Source organism: Ilyonectria robusta (assembly GCF_021365365.1).
Source record: "Ilyonectria robusta strain PMI_751 chromosome Unknown BGZ61scaffold_12, whole genome shotgun sequence".
Lineage (NCBI taxonomy): Eukaryota > Fungi > Ascomycota > Sordariomycetes > Hypocreales > Nectriaceae > Ilyonectria > Ilyonectria robusta.
In genome coordinates this window covers 618,519-637,949 of record NW_025764446.1, presented here as the reverse complement: position 1 = coordinate 637,949, position 19,431 = coordinate 618,519, and the positions used below count along the sequence as shown (strand labels likewise).

The 19,431-nt window shown below is 54.2% G+C and overlaps 7 protein-coding genes across 7 annotated transcripts; 3 read left to right on the top strand and 4 right to left on the bottom strand.

The window, feature by feature from the left end:
- Positions 1 to 1,077: 1,077 nt before the first annotated feature.
- Positions 1,078 to 2,907, top strand: BGZ61DRAFT_533532 (Sas10 C-terminal domain-containing protein; the record flags this gene model as incomplete). Its single annotated transcript, XM_046254021.1, has 1 exon — positions 1,078 to 2,907. The coding sequence occupies one exon, from the start codon at positions 1,078 to 1,080 to the stop codon at positions 2,905 to 2,907; it is 1,830 nt and encodes a 609-aa protein (XP_046103221.1).
- A 529-nt stretch (positions 2,908 to 3,436) lies between these two features.
- BGZ61DRAFT_354807 (uncharacterized protein) lies at positions 3,437 to 5,845 on the top strand (the record flags this gene model as incomplete). Its single annotated transcript, XM_046240658.1, has 1 exon — positions 3,437 to 5,845. The coding sequence occupies one exon, from the start codon at positions 3,437 to 3,439 to the stop codon at positions 5,843 to 5,845; it is 2,409 nt and encodes an 802-aa protein (XP_046103220.1).
- Positions 5,846 to 6,028: 183 nt separating this feature from the next.
- BGZ61DRAFT_354505 (ClpP/crotonase-like domain-containing protein) lies at positions 6,029 to 6,989 on the bottom strand (the record flags this gene model as incomplete). The annotated part of the gene is made up of 2 exons (XM_046240615.1): positions 6,029 to 6,656; positions 6,799 to 6,989. The coding sequence occupies 2 exons, from the start codon at positions 6,987 to 6,989 to the stop codon at positions 6,029 to 6,031; spliced, it is 819 nt and encodes a 272-aa protein (XP_046103219.1).
- Positions 6,990 to 7,637: 648 nt separating this feature from the next.
- BGZ61DRAFT_354303 (RNA polymerase I associated factor, A49-like protein) lies at positions 7,638 to 9,085 on the bottom strand (the record flags this gene model as incomplete). The annotated part of the gene is made up of 3 exons (XM_046240602.1): positions 7,638 to 8,507; positions 8,562 to 8,887; positions 8,944 to 9,085. The coding sequence occupies 3 exons, from the start codon at positions 9,083 to 9,085 to the stop codon at positions 7,638 to 7,640; spliced, it is 1,338 nt and encodes a 445-aa protein (XP_046103218.1).
- Positions 9,086 to 10,683: 1,598 nt separating this feature from the next.
- BGZ61DRAFT_46940 (kinase-like domain-containing protein) lies at positions 10,684 to 13,332 on the top strand. The gene is made up of 7 exons (XM_046247951.1): positions 10,684 to 10,921; positions 11,007 to 11,064; positions 11,112 to 11,403; positions 11,460 to 11,660; positions 11,710 to 11,756; positions 11,809 to 12,099; positions 12,158 to 13,332. Exons 1-7 carry the CDS (start codon positions 10,828 to 10,830, stop codon positions 13,185 to 13,187), a joined length of 2,013 nt encoding a protein of 670 aa, XP_046103217.1. The 5' UTR covers positions 10,684 to 10,827; the 3' UTR covers positions 13,188 to 13,332.
- A 145-nt stretch (positions 13,333 to 13,477) lies between these two features.
- On the bottom strand, positions 13,478 to 14,512 carry BGZ61DRAFT_533527 (uncharacterized protein; the record flags this gene model as incomplete). The annotated part of the gene is made up of 1 exon (XM_046254020.1): positions 13,478 to 14,512. The coding sequence occupies one exon, from the start codon at positions 14,510 to 14,512 to the stop codon at positions 13,478 to 13,480; it is 1,035 nt and encodes a 344-aa protein (XP_046103216.1).
- An 895-nt stretch (positions 14,513 to 15,407) lies between these two features.
- On the bottom strand, positions 15,408 to 18,526 carry BGZ61DRAFT_354680 (uncharacterized protein; the record flags this gene model as incomplete). Its single annotated transcript, XM_046240640.1, has 3 exons — positions 15,408 to 15,565; positions 15,624 to 18,189; positions 18,395 to 18,526. 3 exons carry the CDS (start codon positions 18,524 to 18,526, stop codon positions 15,408 to 15,410), a joined length of 2,856 nt encoding a protein of 951 aa, XP_046103215.1.
- Between the last annotated feature and the right edge of the window lie 905 nt (positions 18,527 to 19,431).

Sequence of the window (19,431 nt, the reverse complement as noted above, 5' to 3'; positions counted from 1 at the left end):
ATCGTATCGTACCTCAGCAATCAACTCTCGGGTGCAACTCGGCGAAGCCACTGTCTTGGCACAACCAGGCGTCTTTGTTGTGCAGCTCCCCGATGCCGCGGTCCCGGAATGCGCAGACGCTGAGGAATCCGAGGACGACGCGGTCGACAGATGCGATGACGAGGGGAGGGGAACCGGCGAGGCAGGGGAGGATGATAAATCTCGGGGAGTCGAGTCTTTGGGAGCATTTCATCATCGTCGAGCCCGCCGTGGCTGGGGCCATGCACTGGCTTGTGCCGTAATTTAGCGCTTGACCCGCGCCGTTGGACCCTGAACGGTCGCTGGAGCGAACCAGCGCACAGTGTACTGCCAGTGAGCAGCGGGGGGTGCCACTGAAGGCGGTGTCCCAATTTCGCAGCTCCATCCATGGAGGATTTTCGGCGTTTGGGGCGGTCCCCTGTCCAGCGGCCACGAGCCTGCAAGGCACCGTTGATACCTTAACTTCCTTGTTCTTTCTAGGGTTCTTTACGTCACCTATGTGGACGTCAGGCCCCGATAGCGGCTGAGGCTTCGATATCTTCGGTCAATTGAGGCATGCCACGCATCTCTTCGCTTGCACGCCGGGTCGAAATACGCAGGCGATAGGCAGATGCCGATCTGTGGACACAATCCTGTGCACACAGACACGCAGACACGAGCGAGATGGCCTGCGTCGCCAAGATCGCCACAGCACCTTGTGACGTGACGTTTGTCGCTCATTCTGAGACACACTGCGCTAGGATTCTAGCCAAGGGCCGTCACATGGGTTCGTGTCGGGTGCTGATGCTGTTGGGTGGTCAGCGGCACGAGCGCCTTCCGCAGTCGGAATATTGGTGGGACAGAAGGCTTGTGGCGGAGGCGGAGTATGTGTGGCTGGAAAAGCGCTTATCTTATCGGGGAATTTTTCAGAAAGTCGACTCCACCTAGGACGAAAAAAAGTCCCAAGCCGCTGCCTCTACACCAGCATCTGCAACTAATCGAACCCGTTTCGACATTAATCCGCCGCTTCCGATAAACCGTTGTCCATATTCTCTCCTCGCTTCAGTCCATTCAACAATCATGGCAAAGAAAAGAAAGGCCTCGGGCCGAAATGACCAGGCCAGCGGGCCCAAGGAGCTCGACGCAACCGACGCGCGATTGGGACCAATTACTACTTTCGAAGATGTCGCCGACTCCGAGGACGAATTTTTCATGGACCGCGATCAAATTCTACTCGAAGATGAGCCTGGCTCGAAGCGTCGAAGAAAGGCCGAGGAAGACATGGAAATGTCCGACGAGGAGGTCCTTGGTTACGAGGATGAGGACTCAGACGACGACGAACGACCGCAAAAATCCAAGGGATCCGCATCCAAGGGTGCTCTATCAGACGAAGAGCAAGAAGGAGAAGAAGCGGAAGGAGACTCTGGCTGGTGGGGCTCCTCCAAGAACGAGTACTACAATGCCGACAACATTGAGACCGAGACCGACGCTTTGGAGGAGGAGGTCGAGGCCAAGCGACTTCAGCAAAAGAAGCTGTCTAAGATGGCGGAAGAAGATTTCATCTTCGACGGCGACGAATGGCTCGCCGATGGCACCGAAACAGGAGAGGGCGAGGAGACTGTCACCGAGGTTCTCAAGGATATTGAGGTCACCGATGACATGGGTCCCGAGGAGCGCTATACACTGTTGCAGACGCGATACCCGGAATTCGATCACCTCGTCAAGGAGTTTGAGACCTTGCAGCCTGTCCTAGTTGACGTCAAGAACGCCGCCCAGGGCAAGTCAGGGAAGTCACTGCAGGCAATCAAGTACTGGGTGCTCGGCTGCTACGTCGCTGCCCTTGCTAGCTACTTCGCAATCTTGACATCCCCTGCGAGAGATAGCTCCAAGGCGCAAAAGACTCTTGACCCGACTGAGCTTCGAGATCACGACGTCATGCAGACGCTCATGAGTTGTCGAGAGGCGTGGCAGAAACTTAAGAACTCGAAGTCAGCAAAGGCTACCAACGAGGACCAGTCGTCAGAGCTTAATGAGGAGGAACTTGCTCAACTTGCCTCAGCACAGGCGGCTGTGAAGCCCAGGAAGACCAAGAAGATGTCGAAGCAAGAAATGGCTGCTGCCCAGAAGCGAGCAAAGAACCTCGAGAGGGTCAAGGCGGGAGAGGCAGCTGTTGCAGATCTCTATGACCTACCTCTTGCTAGCAAAAAGTCTAAGAAGCAAAAGAAGACCTCGCGTGTGGAGAACAATGAGGACAACTCTGACTTTGGCGAGGAGGATGAGCTTGACGCTCGAACGGCAGCTGACAAGGCCACGCGTAAGAAGAGTCTCAAGTTCTACACCTCCCAGATTGTGCAGAAATCCAACCGCCGAGCCGATGCCGGACGCGATGCCGGAGGTGATATGGATATTCCTCATCGCGAGCGTCTCAGGGATCGTCAAGCCCGACTCAACGCACAGGCCGAGCGTCGTGGAAAGGATAACAAGCTTGGCGTGGACCTCGGCGACAACAGCGACGAAGAGGATGCTACCACGGCAAAGGCTGTCCGCGACGAAGAAAACGAGTACTACGACATGGTGGCACACAAGTCAAAGAAGGGCAAGGACGAAAAGGCGGCCCGATTCGCAGCGTACGCCGCCGCCAGCAAGGCGGACCGAGTGGTGGAGAACGAGGTGATTGGCGACGACGGCAAGCGAAAGATCACATATGCCATCCAAAAGAACAAGGGCTTGACACCAAAGAGAGGCAAGGATGTGCGCAACCCCAGAGTGAAGAAGAGAAAGCAGTACGAGGCCAAGCAGAAGAAGCTGAAGAGCATGAAGCCCGTCTGGCAGGGTGGCGAGCCCAAGGGAGGATACCAGGGAGAGCTTTCGGGTATCAACACTGCTGTTATCAAAAGCACAAGGCTATAGATTTGAATTCGTTAAAGCATATTTTTTTTTAAATGGCGTTTCTTTTGCGCTGGAAGAGATCATGACTACTGGGCCACTTCATTTTCCATGCGAGGTGCTGTGAAATGACCTACAGAACTCCCTCCCTTATCATAGGAGACCACTGACTCTGATCATTCACCGCAGTGAATGTTAGCCCATTACTGCAGTTTTTTATTTCTTCTCCTTTCCCCCCTTTTTCGATATAATTTTTCTATCTTGATCCGTCGACAGTTCAATCCGAGGCATCGAACTAGTTACATCGAACAGCTGTCTGTTGGGGGAGACAGGGGTCGTGCACGCCCCGCCAAACCTCCACATCCCACGTTGCTTCATTTGAGATCACCTGCGACAAACCAAACATCACCACTTCAACTGACTTGCATGTCCAAACCACGAGCAGCTCTGCACAACTCGACGCACCTGCATTCCATTCGATGCCTCTTATCAGGTAGCCCTTTCGCGACCCTCACCTACCATTGCTGCTCCGAGCCGAGCATCAGCCGCCAAAATGGCCAACGTCGACCCATCCACCCTCACCTCGTCCGCCCAGATCTTCTCTGCGAACCACACCCTCCCCCAGATCCGCGCCATCCACAAGAACCTTCATGTCCATATCGAGGAGAAGTCGACCCGGCTGCGGACGCAGGTCGGCAGCTCGTACCGCGACCTCCTGGGCACTGCCGACACCATCGTTCAGATGCGCGGCGACAACGATGCCGTCCAGGAGTTGCTTGGCAAGATGGGCGGTCGCTGTGGGAGAGCCGTGATCGGCGCCAAGGCGTCAAGCCTGGCCAAATTCGTCACGAAAGAGAACAAGGCAGATGCCGCCGTTGCGGCGCGGTTAAGGCTACTCGATGCCTGCGTGCTGATCGGAGGACGAATACTGAAAGGAAAGGGTGGGCTGGGCGATGAAGTGAAGAGGGGGAACAGACTGGTATTGTCAACCAAGATATGGGCCCTGGGTAGGCTCTTGATCAACAACCTGACGGAGGATGCAACAGATGCTAGCAGCCGCCGTGCTATTGAAACGGCGAAGGTCACGCTGAACAGCCTGCGCCAGAGGTTGCTAAGAAACGTGGCCAAAATATTTGAGAGAGCAGGCAGTGAGACTGAAAGAGACGATGTTCTAAAGGCCCTATGCGCCTACAGCCTGGTGACCAGCTCAGGGGCCAAGGACGCACTGCGACACCTTCTCAAGGTCAGGAAGGACACAATAGCGTTGGCATTTGAGGTGGAGGAGAGTGAGCGTGAGAGGAGTACAGATGATGTGGTCCAGGGCCTGAAGCTCTACGCGAAAACGCTGCTGGACGTTCAAGCTCTGGTACCAGGGAAGCTTTCACTTGCTTTGGCCGGGTTGAAGAAGCACCCCCTATTCGCAGACCCTGCCTTGAAGCAGCTCGAGGGTCTACGGTTGGATGTTTACGAGCACTGGTGCGGCGAGGAGATCCAATACTTTACACCTTATATCCGACACGACGACCTCAACGGGTCCCAAGCCAGGGAGATGTTGATGGACTGGTCAGAGACAGGGTCAGAGATTTTGCTAGAGGGACTAAAGAAGACGCTGGAGCAGATGTCGGAGTTCAAGCTGATTATGGAACTCCGCACCAGCGTCCTCCAGCTCTGGATCCGAGATGGAGGCAAAGCGAAGGGCATCGACCCGTCCGAGATGCAAGACGACTTGCGTGATGCTATCAACGCTCGGATGCTCGCCGTGCTGGATATCAAAGTCACCAAGCTCCGCCTAGTTGGCTCCGAAATCTCAGGGACTCTCGGAAGATGGAAGGGTGGCATTACCGACGAGCATGTGAGCCTCTGGGACGAAGATGGCTACGAGGAAGCTCTCGCAGGCGGCGCGGCCCCTTTCGTCGAAGAGGTTATCTCTCGACTGTACGGCCGGAACGACGCCGTGTCTAAGGCCGCCAACTGTTACAAGTCGTGGTACCATGTGATAGACGACGTGAAGGAGGTGGTGGAATCACTGAGGCGACAACGTTGGGACAATGACTATGATGAGATTGAGGATGAGGAGACGATCGAGGCCCGACAACAACTGTTAAGCAAGGATGACCCACAGATGCTGCAGGAGAAGCTGGACAGTACCCTTGACAAGTCGTTCAAGGAACTCGAGAACCAGATCCAGAAGCTATGGGACGAACGGTCATCCACACCTGGCAACGGCACCATCGCCATGTACTTCCTTCGCGTGGTCCGCGACATCCGCAACCGCCTCCCCCAACGCCCGGCGGTCAAGACGTTCGGCCTCACCATAGTACATTCGTTACACGGCAAGGTAGCAACGTCCGTATCAACGACTGCCCTCAGCGAGTTTGTCACCACTGGACTAACTTACCGGGTTGTGGTCGGTCGGCCGCTGTGGGAGGGTGAGCCCCCAGTACCCAACCAGCCGTCGCCCGAGATCTTCCAGTTACTGCGCGCGCTGTCGCTTTCCATGTCGGATACGGGTGTTGACCTTTGGTCGTCGACAGCTGTGGCCGTGTTGAAAAAGCATCTGAGCAAGCAACTCTGTGATAAGTGGATGGAGGCTTTGGCGAAAGAGGTATCTCAGGAGGCAGACACCCCCAAGGACAGTAAAGCTAAAAAGGAGGATGAAGAGGAGGACGAGGACGAGGACGAAAGCAAAGAAGACGACGTCGACACCAAAGAAGATTCAGCCAGCTCAGGCCTCACGCCCGAGCAGACAAGCGACCTCTTTATCCAATGGCTCTTTGACGTTGCCTTCCTGCGGCGATGTATCGGCACAACTCAGGATGGGGCAATCGACGAATTTAAAGACCTCGAGGACAAGGTGTACGAGCGTACGGGGCTTGGCGATGCCGCGGCGCGTCAGCGCATCGCCAAGTTGGCAAACGACTTTTGGCAGCGGACCAGCCTGCTGTTTGGCTTGCTTGCGTAAGGGATAGACAAATTAGATGGCCTGGTATCAACGACGCGGGATGATAATGAATTCCACGGGGTTCGCCTCGCTTCCTTTGCTACTCTTATGAGCTATGTATCGTGTATCATAATCATACATGAACCCCCTTTGTCTATCTTGGTTTCCCTGAGGATGCACATGGCTTCTCCGGTCTACAACTTCTCAGAGCTTATGTCTCTTAGCACCGCTCGCAACCTTGCGAAACTCCTCCTGCGGTATCCCCTTTATGAACCGCTCCAGACCGGCAAAGACCTCATGCACGTTCTGGTTGTGGATTGTTTCCAGCTCCGGCTTCCGGATTAGCTTCTTGATCTCGATCAGGCTCGAACCGATCAGATGTTCTCCGAGGCGCTCATCCACCTCCTTCATCACCAGCCCGCGGAACTTCTCGTCCTCGCCCTTGCCGACCTCGAAGATGGCATTCACGAACCCGCACCGCTCAAGCTCCTGCGCCGACAGCCGGCGGCTCATAATCAGCGCCTCGTTGGCCTTTGCGATGCCGAGACGGGTGACCAGCGCGCGGGAGGCACCGCCCTCGGCAACAAGACCCAGCGAGGAAAACGGTGTGAGCAAAAAGGAGTGGGGCGCGGCGTAGATGAAGTCGGCGAAGGCAATGAGGGCAGCGGTCAGGCCGATGACAGGCCCATTGAGGCCGACGACGAGGATCTTGGGGTGGGTGGTGAAGGCGTGGGTGATGTTGAGATTGAAGGCTGCGAAGGATTGGAGCCAGTGCCTGTGTATGTCGGGGCCGCTTGTTGGCGCGCTTTCGGCGAGGGAAACGTCGGCACCTCTATTGGATTGTTAGCGAGTGTTCGCCAGTTCTTATCTTTTTCTGGGTTGTATATTCGCAGTCATCTTGTTAATCCGACATCCTAATCCCTTAGGACAAGGGGGCGATGGATACAACGAGTACCGAGCAAGAAAGGACGTACGCGGAAAAGTAGCGGCCCTTTGCCTGGATAACTGTGATGAAAACCTCATCGTGAGTCGCAATCTCGCGCATCTTCTGGGCGAGGTCGTAATATTGCGTCAGGCCCATCGAATTGAGCTTACGGTCATTGTCGATGGTGAGCACGGCGACTCGGCCGCGGTATTCGAGATTGACAATGGAGTCCTCTGACATGGTTGCGGCGGATCAAACACTCTGATATTCAAACCGAGGAGGATACAAGTGGAAATCTATGAGTATGAAGCAAGAGGAAATGAGAAAAGCGAATTGAGAGAGTGAGAGGTGTTATCATTTGTACAGGGTAACCGAGGGCAATTAGGTGATGGGACTCGTACTCCCCGATGTGGTGGGTGACATGGTTCCCCACACTCCGGCCCCGAGTTGCCTCGGTTTCGGCCTGTTCGGTTGCGGGGGTTGCACAATCCGGGGCCCGTTATGACTGATTCCAGCCGGCACAAAAGGCAACGCAGCCACGCTAATGAATCAGTTGAATGAATCAGTACAATCATGCCAAGCATTATCAGTACATTGTTGTCTTTCCTGGGGTTATCAAAAAACATCGTGATATGTATTTGGTGATAAGTGATAACTTAAGCTGTCAACTCAACCCATATAAACCCGCTCGGCAAGTGATCAGCTATTGATCCAACCCAGAAGCTATGCCATCAAGACATGGGCAGTTCTCTATGTGCAGCAACTCTCCTTCTTGTTCGACTAAAAGCCGTTTTCATTGTATTTTAACGCCTCGATTCTGAATACGTCTGTTCAGAGGGGCTCCCCCCCCACATGACCAATGTATTGTGCCTCCTCATCGATACACTTCTACCGTCGCTTAGGGGCGATGTGCCTCTGCTTCGGGAAGTTCAGAGGCAGCGTCAGTCGCGCCAGCTGCACCGTCGTCTTGAGTTCCCTGTTGACAACCGGCTTCACCCTGCCACCAATCTCGTGGAAGTACTGGTTTATCGTCTTCTGGTCTAGCTTTAGGTCGTCTCGCAGGTTCTGTGTGTCCACCTCGAAGTTATCGATGATGCAGGCAAACGTGCAGCAGTGGGTCATCAGCAAGTCGATGTGGAACTTTCGCATTTGGCCCGCATCTGAGAACTTGCGTCGGATGTTCTCGATGACCGCCTCAGGTGCCGGCGTGAGAACTTCCCTCAAGTTCTCTCGCGAGGGCAGCGATCGAGTGCCTCGCACCTTGCCGGGCTTGCTGTGAAGATAAAAGAGCAGGACAAAGGCAAAGTACCGCAGCACTCGGAGTCGCGTCACTCCATCCTCATCGTCGTTACTCGCAATGGCGTTAACCCGTGCAGCCACGAACCGTGACGGAATTGAGATGCCTTCCTTGTGTCGCACCTTCTCCTGCCATTCTCGAATTGGCACCAAGTTGAGAATATCCGTACCAATGATTCTCTTGGGGTCGTAGACGTCTTGGATCTCCGTCGCGTCCACGTTGGCAATAGGAACGGGCTTGGCCTCGTCCACCACAGCCTGCAGCTCCTCTCTTGACGCCATAGTCGACGTAATCTCTCCCACAGTGTCCAACATCGCGCGAGATGCCGCATCGATCTTGGTCGGCAAGTCTCCAGCCTTCCTCTGGGGGGCGATTGCATTCATGACGTTCTCCTGGATGGCCTTCCTGGCCTTCTTCGTACCGAACGTCTGTCCGAGATCGGTCTTAAGTGCTAGCATGCTCTGTGTCTGGTTAGTTCATTTGATCACTTTCGTCCTATGGTGCGATAGCCATACCTGTTTGGCGTTGCCTTCGCCGGTCGCTGCCTCGGAGGCCTGCTTGGCTCGCACCGTTCCTCGAATCACCATCTTCTTGGCCTCCACTACCTGGAGCTTGCCTGTCTTTGGGTCATATATGCCGATGAAGTGGTTCAGCGCGGGCTTGGTGCCTCTGGGAGCCTCCGTCTTGACTGTGTAGTCCAGACTTCGGTGTGCCGTCGAGTGGAGCAGGAAGTCCTTCTCTCCGGCGGACTTGGCCTGCTTCGATTTCGATTTGGCGTCATTCTTCGGCGCATATGACTGGAAAGGGATATTGGTAGGAATTTGGAATCCGGGAGCAGTGGCTATCGTTCATCAATTAGTATTGTGCAGTTTGTCAAACCTCGAAGCGGAATCCTACCTATCACTGGAGGGCAGAACTTGGGGCGAAGAACCGAGGAAACGGCAGCTGTTGCTGGGGGCGCATCGATCGCGACCTTCTTTTTAGGCTTCACGGCCGACTCGCCATCTCTCTTGCGCTTCTTGGCGCTGACTTGGGCCATGGTCAATTGTCCTCGTCGTCGTTACCGTTGGATCTGCCAATTCGAGAGGTGGATGGGGCCGTCGCCCAAATTTTTTTGAAAGTGGCAGAAAGCTGGAAGCCGTTGTTTTGCCGGGGCGGTGAAAGGAACCCCACCAAGGCAAGTACCTGGGTACCTACAGACACGGGCACACACACAGCTTCTGGTTCAACTCGACGTCACTTGTGGGTTGACCTGCATCTCTTATTAGGGTGCTCCCAAACGAGATAACTGTACATAGCATCCAGCACCCAATATCCAATGCAGGTTTGAGCTGACTGGGGCCGCCGCAACATGAGCTGAACTTAGTGAGGAAATAATTGGATGAAACATGTGTTGGTTGCGACATTGTTTTTCATGCCAGTCATGTTCAGAAAATCGTAGTGTTGCAAGCAATTTCTCAATCTCCCCATGAAACACCCACAAAATGTGAATATATCTCCGGCTGAATTGCTCCACTAAACATTGAACTTCCACACAACCCTTTCTTGTGGCGCAGCGAGAAGCCTTTTCTCAGAAGTCGCAAGACACGAACAAAATCGTACGAAACCAAGGCGCTAGGGCCAAGGCCACCAAAGGTGGAGAGCTGAAGCTCCCCAAGCTTGGCTGTTGGACATCCCCAGGTCAAAATGCACACATCACAATGGCGACAGGCAAAATTCGGCCGCTTGCTTGTCAAGCAAGACCATTTCAAGTTTGAGTGCGTTTTGCAATGGCATTTAGCCTTGTGGTATTCGTTGATCTAAACACCGTCCTTTTCCCGACCTTCCAATTGCCAATCCCATCCTTCATGATATCCCATGTGACCACCGAGAGCTGATCGTGTGCGGGGTTCAGCCACCTGACGTGATTCCAAAGTCAAATCCCAGCGGAAGATTCCAAGGCGTCGAAATAGAGAGTGCCCAGCACCAGCTTCATAGAAGTCGTTCAGGCGTGTGAAATCGTAACATCATGCAAGATGAGTCGAGTCAGGTTGTGGGGCGAGTTGTTTATTTCCTGTGAGGGCCAAGGTTAGTGACAGTAAGTCTGGGGATAGCAACGGCGCTACTCACGAGCGAGCACGCATCTTTCTTCTCTTGCGCTTGAGGCGGCGAACACGCTTCTTTCTCCATTTGGCTCTCATCTTGAACTCTGTCACGCGATGTTAGTACCGGGTCGGTTTCCTTGCGCCGGCGCAGGGACAAGTCAATCAGAATGGTTGAGCTGGTCGCTCAATGCCCATTTCGAATCGAGTTGCCCGTTGCGCCCAACGCATAGCATGGGGGAGCTGCTTACTGGTCCGCGGATGAGAATCGTGTTGGGATGAGGAACAACTCTAAGAGAAGGAGGGGAGATTTGTAGAGCTTAAGCAAGGTCATAATAGGGCACACAACCCCCAGGGTGCACGTGACTACCCCGCCGGAATTTTGCGCGCAAGCTGCACGTCAACACAGTGCATTTTGAACAAGACGCTTAGTACACTGTACAAAGCACTGTGCACTTACTCCGGCAAGGGAAGGAACGACTGTTGTCGGCCTGGCCAGGCGGTTTGGATCTGCAAATGGCCATTGTGAAGAATCTCCAAGCTCAATCGCAGTTCTCTCAATTCTACTGGAGGCTGAAGCGACGCCAGCATCATCTACCGCGTTTCACGGACCTGCTACGAACCATTTTCTCCCCATTAACCTCTCTAGGGCACTTACACGATTGAAGACCGCGCATTCACGTCTCAAGTGAGATCGGAGATGGACGCCCAAGAACCGGCCCAAGTGGTGCAAAACGAGGTTCCGGCCGCATACATCTGTCTTGTCGACAGCCGGAGTCAAAATCAATCTCAGCGTAGGCATTTCCGTGATCCGCCTGATTCCACAAAGAATTGTGTCTCATTCTCCACTTCTGGGTGGCTCCTCTAACTCACAATTAGAATTGCTCCCCATTTGGCATCGAGACATCTTCAAGATTGGACGGGACCCACGATCAAAGTATGAATCGTATGGCTCCCCTGCTTATGAGTTGCTCACCATTCTAGCACTCTCACAGTCGACAACGACCCAGACTATTCCGTCTCGCGAAACCACTGTGAAGTTTATGTCATCACTTACGAGCCAACCATCAACTATATCTACGTCCGCGATCGAAAGTCGTCTAACGGAACGTATGTCAATGGTGACTTGATCGGGATAGGGCCAGGGATATCCCCTGGCTACCTACTGCAAGATGGCGATAGCATTGAAATCCGTCCCTACTGGACGTTCGTTGTCGTTCAAGAACGGCCACCGCCTCGCCATGATCTTGACAGCCTCCAGATGGAGGAGTCCAAAGTATGAACGGATCAAAATACCCTCGAGACTCTGGTATTGACCGCTGACTATTGAAGCTCTTCGAAGACAAGTATGTCTTGACCAACCGCTGCCTCGGCCAAGGCGCGGAGGCGGTAGTTCATTTGGCTATCGATACCGTAACAAAGAAGCAACTGGTTTGTAAGCTGGTTAACCTGGACAGACTCCAAGGGAAAAACGCTCAAGAGGAGTTACGACGCAAGTTTCAAGAGGCAGACATCCTGCGACAACTGCGACACGTGGGTTCCATCGTTCATCCTGTTTACGCTTGAGCTGACTGGGTCGCAGCCAAATATCCTGCGCTATATCGACACTATTAGTTCCCCTCATTCACTGTCAGTGGCTTTCCATCCTCAACCAAGAGCGAACTGAACCAACTCCTTGTAGATATACCTTTACCGAACTGGCAGCGGGAGGTGACCTAATGTCATTCATATACCGCCAGGATATGGTCAAAGAGTTTGACTGTCGAATCATTATCCGCCAGGTGGTTCGTGGCCTCGGGTATCTTCACGACAAGGGCATTGTGCACCGAGACCTCAAACCGGAGAATATCCTTTTGGCATATTCACCAAAAATTGCATACCATCGAGTTATGCTCGCAGACTTCGGAAACTCGGCCGTTCCCCAGCGGAGCAGGATGGTTACGAAAGTTGGGACTGTGAATTACCAAGCACCGTCTGTCCCCAAGATCTCCCAGTGTTGGTGGAAGAATACAAAATCTAACAGAGTGCAGGGAGTTCTTAACAAATACTCAAGCTCATACGTCGGCTGTGGATATTTGGTCGCTGGGAATCGTGGCTCTCGTCCTGCTGGCATCCAGTTCCGACCCCGACATTGAGGATATCAATCGTCTGACTCAAAGCGACATTGCGGAGTATCTCAAGGGCACGTTTGCCAAAATGCACAAGCAGCCATCCCGTGATGGCAAGAGCTTCCTCTGGTGCTGTCTACAGACAGTACCTCAGGCGAGGATGAGTGCGGTCGGTGCGGAATGTCATAACTGGTTGTGCACTCCAGATAAATACCTTCAATTCTTTCAACTGCTGGACAACAAAATGATGTCAGACTGGAAACCTCAAGACGAACTCAAGCCTATGCCGTGGGAACTGCCTAACCTTAGGAGCAGCCCAAAAATTGCAGAGAAGAATGTCGAGCTTCGCTGCAGCCAGTATTTTTCGACCGATGCAGTGTTGCAGTCGCCATCTGGGCCTCTCGAGACTGTTGACAATTGCACTGGATATGATCAAGTCATAAAATCGGACAAAAGTATCGCTGAAGAAGTGATATCTTTTCCCAAGGTGTTGGTTCTGCGGCCAAAGTCACCAGCCAACACAACGGATCCCAAGTCTGTGCCACGAGGAGATATCGGAAAGCAGTCCCAAAAAGATGCCACAAAGCAACCGCGGTTACCTTGGAAGGGGTTTCTAAAGCCAAAACATCCGGTCCAGCCCGAGTTTCGGGTCAGACGTAGGAAAGGCTCAAAAATCAAGGCCCGTGATGCCTTGCTTCCACTTCCTGGCCTTGACAGACACCTGAGACCCTCTCACAATCGCCATCATCGACAACAGGTGCTCGAAAAGCTTGAAAAGTCGAATACCAAGTTTCTTGTTGACGCGGAAGATATCATCCCGAACACCCCTCCTAACGTGGCACCTCAAGTACTGACACCAAAGGCTCCTCGGGCGGAGAAGAGAGTACGCCATGGGGTGGGTAAGTTGGAAGACCAAGATCAGCTGCATGTTCCGCGAATCAACTTCCGCTGACCGAGCCACTCAAAGCTGATTGAGACATTGCGTTATTGGCAAGGTCAAGAAACTTAAGTGGTGCAATGTGGTGGTCATACGGAGTGTTCATTTCATGGTCACGGCGTTTGGGGAAAATGGGAATTTTCAACACGGGATGCTGGCACATTGACATAGCTTTGGGGAATCAAGTTTGTTATAAGGAGTTCTGACTGGCTAATTGCTCTTCCAACATGTGGTGGGATGGACCTCATACTTTGACAGATGATTGCGAATGAAAACTGCTCTCTGTCATTTGATCAAGACTCCAGCTATTTTGTTGATGCAACCAATTCGAAATCAGTTCGATGCCATTTGGCAGGCTGACCGTTCAACACATGCCACCACCGGGTGGGTTCATACTCCCAGTCTATCAAGTTGTCCTGCTTGTCATTCTCATGCCAAGCCGGCAGAGGGATCTTACCACGGCCTCTCTCTCTCTCCGCCATCAACTCGCGAATTAACTGCTTCTCGTCCACTGAGCCCTCCGGCTCATCATCACCCACAGCTTGCTTCCGCTGCCACCTCTCCGGGTCCGCAAAGCCCCAAGACGATTCTACGTTCGGCAGCTTGAACGGCTTTACGATACACGGATCGCCGCAGAGCCGACACCGCGAGCACTCCGGCTCCGCGTCCCAGCTGTAGCCGGAGGACACGGTCAGTGAGCACCGCATCCGCTTGACGCGGCAGCGGAGGCATCTGCCCAGACCCGAGCGCTCGGGCGTCTTCGGGGGCATGAGGTGTGGATGTACGGCAAAGGTATTCACGGGGTAGCCGTCGACATAGCGCAGCTTGTCCATCAACCGTCGGCGGAACAGCTCCCCTGCAAGCTCATCCAGCCACGCCTCCATCGACCTGTACCGCTTATACCACTCCGCCTCAGTCTCGCCCTTCACGTACCAGTACCCTTGCCGCCTCACCCTGTTCAACTCCTTGTCCAGGATGCGCTCCAGTTCCGTGTCGGACTGCCCCCGAAGGGACCGGCAGTGTCTAAGGCGGGCCGCGATGCGTTGTTGGGTTTCGTTCTTGTGGGCTGGAATCTCGATTAAGTGACGTCTAGCGAATTCTTCGGCCTTTTCCTCCGCGACTTTCCTCACGCGTTCGTCTATAGCACGGTGTTGGTCTTCTTTAGCAGCCTTTGCTGCCCTCATGTTGGTTTCGATAGCATCGTAACGGCGAGTTGCGAGGGCTGAGACGGTTGTGAGGAGGTCAAGAGGGCCGCCAGGGAGATCTGTAGTAATCATCGTAGGATGAGTAACGTTGGGATGCTCGAGCTGTTGCTCAAGCTGCTTTTCTTGGATGGCCATGGTTGATGAATACAAGATGGAAATATCGCATCAGGTGTAAGTTATAGCTAAGCCTGTGGCGGTTAAACCGCAGGTGTTAAATATCGATACTACCTCGCGAACAGGCTTGTGGCCTAGATGTCAGTTTGATCCAACCCTTTGAACAAAGAGATAGTACCCTTGTTCCTTAGCCTCCAACGTCAAACAACATTTGAGAATCTGTAAACATCCAGTTGAAAGCCAATAAACCGAGTGGACAAAGGAACACCCATGGCAACTTGGAACGAGACTCACAAATTGTAACGTCACAAAGTCATATCACCATGTGGACCGAGGAACAGGTTTCCAAACGTGGACATGTTAATTGCTGGAGTTATTTCCTCAGTATATGGCGCTTTTGTGACACAGAGCCACTCTCTGCCACTCTGCGACCTGTCGTGACAACGAAACGCTATCATCCTTTCGTAACCTACACGACCAAAGTCCCCATGTCATTTGCCCTTTGCCATTTGTCCTTGACCCCTGGCTCCTGAAAATCTAATCACGCTGTCGTCGCCATATTTCCGCCCAACTATGTTGGGCAACTCCTGGCAAGCTCATGAGCGGAAAGCGAGTTGCTATTCCAAAGAACCGCGGCTAAAGCCAAAGAAAAAATATAAAACCAAAAAAGAAAAACGCCGATCGATGAGTTTCGTCTGTCCCTGATGTACCATGGTCCTAAAAACGCCCGCTACCTAAGGTCGGCGACAATCTGCGGGCCTGCTCCAGTGAGCGGCGGGCCAAAATCCCCGTGACGCCGTGAGAATCCAAATGTGATAGCGAATAAAAACAAGAAAGCCGTGGGGCTTTGCAGAATGGTACTGTAGTGATCATCGCATATGATGCGAAGTGCTGCGAAAAGTCTGGATCGTCGAAATCACGACGATGCATGCGAGGGAACGCTGCGCGGAGTCACATCGCCGCTCCGTCTACGGGCTGCGTGCTGCTGGGCGTACTGGGCCTTGCTGTTGGCCTCAGCAATCATCTGTTGCTTCTTTCGGACGGCACCCAGTCGACCCGTGATCATCTTGATCACTGTAAAACGATTAGCTGTTTGTTGAAACATGCATCGGTAGCGAGGGGGTTTGCTTACTCTTGCGGACATGGGCCTCCTCATCGCTGTCAAGGTCACCGCTCGTCTCCTTTGCGGCATCCCTGTCAACTTCCTTGCCGGAAGCAAGCCTCTTCCTTTCCACATGAGCCTCATCATCACTGTCTAGCACAGCCTCTAGCATTCGAATAGCCGTTATGTATGAGATTTCGCAGCCGGTGAGATTCTCGTTGGTTACTTCGTCGATGGCCGCGGCACGGCTCATCTCCAGGGCGCGATCGTACATGAGCTTCTCAGCGCTGATTCCAGGGGTGAGGTAGACCTGCTTCGCCCCAGAGCCTGTGGAAGAGGCAATGGATTCAGTACCGTGGTTAGAAGGATGGCTGGGGTGGTCTTCTGGTAGCTGCTTCTGTGCCTCGACGAGCTTGAGTCGCACAATTTCCGACTTCTCCAAGACTTCATTGAAGCGCTGTCGAACCCATTGCACTACGGCGTTGATCCGTTGGACGACTGACTGGGCAACTGCTGCCGAGACACCGCTGCTGACTTCTCCTCGGCTCTTCTTGGACCACCAGAGGCTGGCAATGTCCATAGCCCTGGCAAGAAGTGTGAGCGACTTCACGTAGAGGACTAAGGCTTCTTCTGACAGGGAGACTACAGCCTCCATAGTCAACCCATCCTCCTCAGGAGCCATCTGGTCCGGCTCAACGCCGCCCAGTCCATGATCAGCGGATGGAGCCATGGGAACAAGCTGTTTGTACTTGACTTCGGCAAACCCGTAGACGCAATCGCTCCTAGTGGCGAGCTCTTCAATAGTTTGCGCAGCTCGCCCATCTTCGTCATTGCTCTCAACGTTCTTGCCGTCACCGATGAGTCCGGCTGATGTTGAAGTCGATGGCGTTGGATACGCTGGGAACGGCTGGTACAGCGGCGGCGACTGGCCCTTGGTACCTCTCAGGGGGGGGACCTTGAAGCCAAACAAGCGAAGACTGGCATCTTGGATGGCTTTGGAGATGGCGCTGGAGGCTGATCCGGGACTAGCGGAAAGGGCCTTGTCATACGACGATCGCCGGTCATGGCGTCCCTGGGCTACCAGAGCCGTTCGCGACGAGGGAGTGGGGATTGCACCTGCAGGCACACCGGAAGCTCCCTGTGTGTGTCGGCGGGTCATGGGCCCTGATCGTGGCGAAGAGGCATTTTGCTGAGCGCCAAACTTCTCATTTGCTGCCAGTTCATCAGCAAGGGCATTCACCTCCACGTGTCGTCGTTCAACGACCACGTATTCCCGCTCTAAGGCCACATCCTGAGCAGCCTTCTCTTCCTCAGTCGTAGGCCGGTTGGGAGTCCGGGCCTTGCGCGTTTCATTTAGAAGCGAACTAGGGGGGGAAACATTGTCTCGCGTGGCTCCTCGGTCAGGGAATCGGGTCTGGTTGGGAAGAGACACTGTATGTTGAGGAACCGGACGACGAATCCCTAGGCCCTCGCCAGCTTCGCGGGGAGAGTTTCCCATGCGGTGACCATCGCCAGATGGCCGCTGATATCGGCCTTCGCCGGGACTTCCTGTCTGGGGTGACCTGGTGAGAAGATCTCGGGGGGATCTAGTAATGCTTCCTTCCCGTGGGGAACCGTTTCCGGAGGATCGCCTGATTCGAGGTGACGACGGCATTGTCTCGCCTTGGTTGATAGTTCGCAGTTCACGGGGTTCTTGTCTAACAGGCCTAGGGACGTCATCCTCAACTAGTCCAGGGATATCGCTAGTGACGACTTGATGCGTAAAGAAGTTCTCAAAGCTTAGTCGCTCGACCGGGCTTCGCTTGAGCAGACTCCGGATGAGCGCCTTGAGGTCTGAGGTGATAGTAACCTCCCTAGGAAACTTGATAACATCCTCGGCAGCCTCGATTTTCCTCAACAGCTCCACATGATTCCTTGCCCGGAAAGGAGGTCTACCGGTGCTCATCTCGTATAGGACGGTACCGACGGACCATAGATCTGCTTTGGCGTCATATCGTTCGTAACGGAGGATCTCCGGGGCCATGTAGAGAGGCGATCCACAGAGGGTGTCAGCCAGGGAGGTCGAGGGCAATACACGGGCAAACCCGAAGTCGGCCAGCTTCAACATGGGAAGAGACTCGAGCCCAGCAATGGGGATGAGGGAATCCTGACTGGCTTGCATGACGGGGCGGCCCCGTTGGTCACGGAAGGCCCGAGAGGGAAGTAGCAGTAGATTTTGGGGCTTGACATCGCGATGGACATAGTTATTTCTTCGCAAAAATTCGAGGGCACTGGTTAGTTGCTTGAGGAAATGACGAATGACGACCTCGTGGAGGCCGGAGTTCGGAGCGCTAGGATATTTGCGGGCCATGTCATGGGTGGCGGGGTGTGTGGCAAGCTTATCGCGCTTCTTGATAAAAAGGGACAGGTCGCCGAGCTCGCAGTACTCCATGATGAGGTTGATATGCGTGGTTGATTCGACGCAGTCATGGAGGGCGACAATGTGGGGATGTCGAAGAGTCTTGAGGATCTGGATCTCGCCGTAGAGATTCTCTCGGAGCTTCTTATTTAGCCTCTCAAGCTCGACGGATTTGATGGCGACAGCAGCCTTGGTCTCCTAATCGATGCAAATTAGCTACTGGCAATGTGGAATATGCGCATCTCTCAGGGTTTGCTCCGCGCATCTGTCGCACCCGAGGCAGGGAAACCTGGCGAGGACGCATGTGCCAAGAGAGGCGACAGGGTCTCGCCGGCAGCGCGACTCGGTGCGATGATAGCTAGCAAACGCGGTGGAAGAGAGGACGGGGGATGGGTGGTCGCACCTTATGCCAGCCCAGATAGACCTGGGCAAAGCTGCCCTTTCCAATCTCAGACCCAATGTTGAACTGTCCCACAGTTCGTCCTCCCGACCGCCTGGAGCTCTGGGAGGCAGAAGCCTCCTGTTGGCTAGCCATGGCTTCCTGATGGGGTTGTCGAGGGCAGGAAGACAGTCGGAGTGGATCGTAGCCCTAAGGCCTATACACTTCGGAAGACGTCGGCTGCAGATGGGGTCGTCATGTAATCGACGAGATCAAGAGGTGGTCGCGTGTGTCGAGGACAAGGATGGACGAGGGGGGCGAGAAGGAGGAGAGGAGTGGGAGGACACGGTACAGGTCGAGGCAGCGGGAGAAGGCGATGGTGGGAAGTCGTCGACCGTTGGCGGACAAGCAGTCGGTGAGTTCGGGGAGCACCGAGGCAGATGGATGGCCAGAACGGATGGAGGAGTGAAGCAGGCGAACACAAAAGGCGGGTATTCGAGAGATGGGCGGGCTGGTGCGCGTCTGTAAAGTCGAGGCGCAAGGGTCAGTGAATGGCAGTTTGGCGAGGACGAAGGCAAAACGAAGGCGAGGGCGAAGGCAAAGGCAAAGGTTAAGGTTGGACGAATGTTGGACGAGACGGGGCAATGCGTGTGACAGCAATCGGGGGGGACGGGAAGGGAAGCGCGAAGGCCGGCTAGAGATCGGGTGACTAACACAATATCGGCGGAGGCGTTGACTAGAGCGGCCGTTGAGTTGAGTCGGGAGCGCAATCGGAGAGGGCCTGTCGATGACGGTTTAACGCCCGGACCGGGTGGAGGGAGGGATCAACGTCGACGACGAGTCAAGAGATGCAGATGAGATAAAGGAGACGGAGGCGGTAAACGGGAGCGAGTCTGAAGATGGGCCTGGTGGCGTCGTGTTCGTGTGTTAGGGGGAGGGATGGACGTTGTCGGGCAGTGCTTGTGGTGGGGAGTGTGTGCGTGTGTGTGCAGCTGGTTGCTGGTGCTGGTGCTGGTGGCTCTGCAAGTTAAGTTGCGTCACGATTGAGCGGGAGCGGTAGT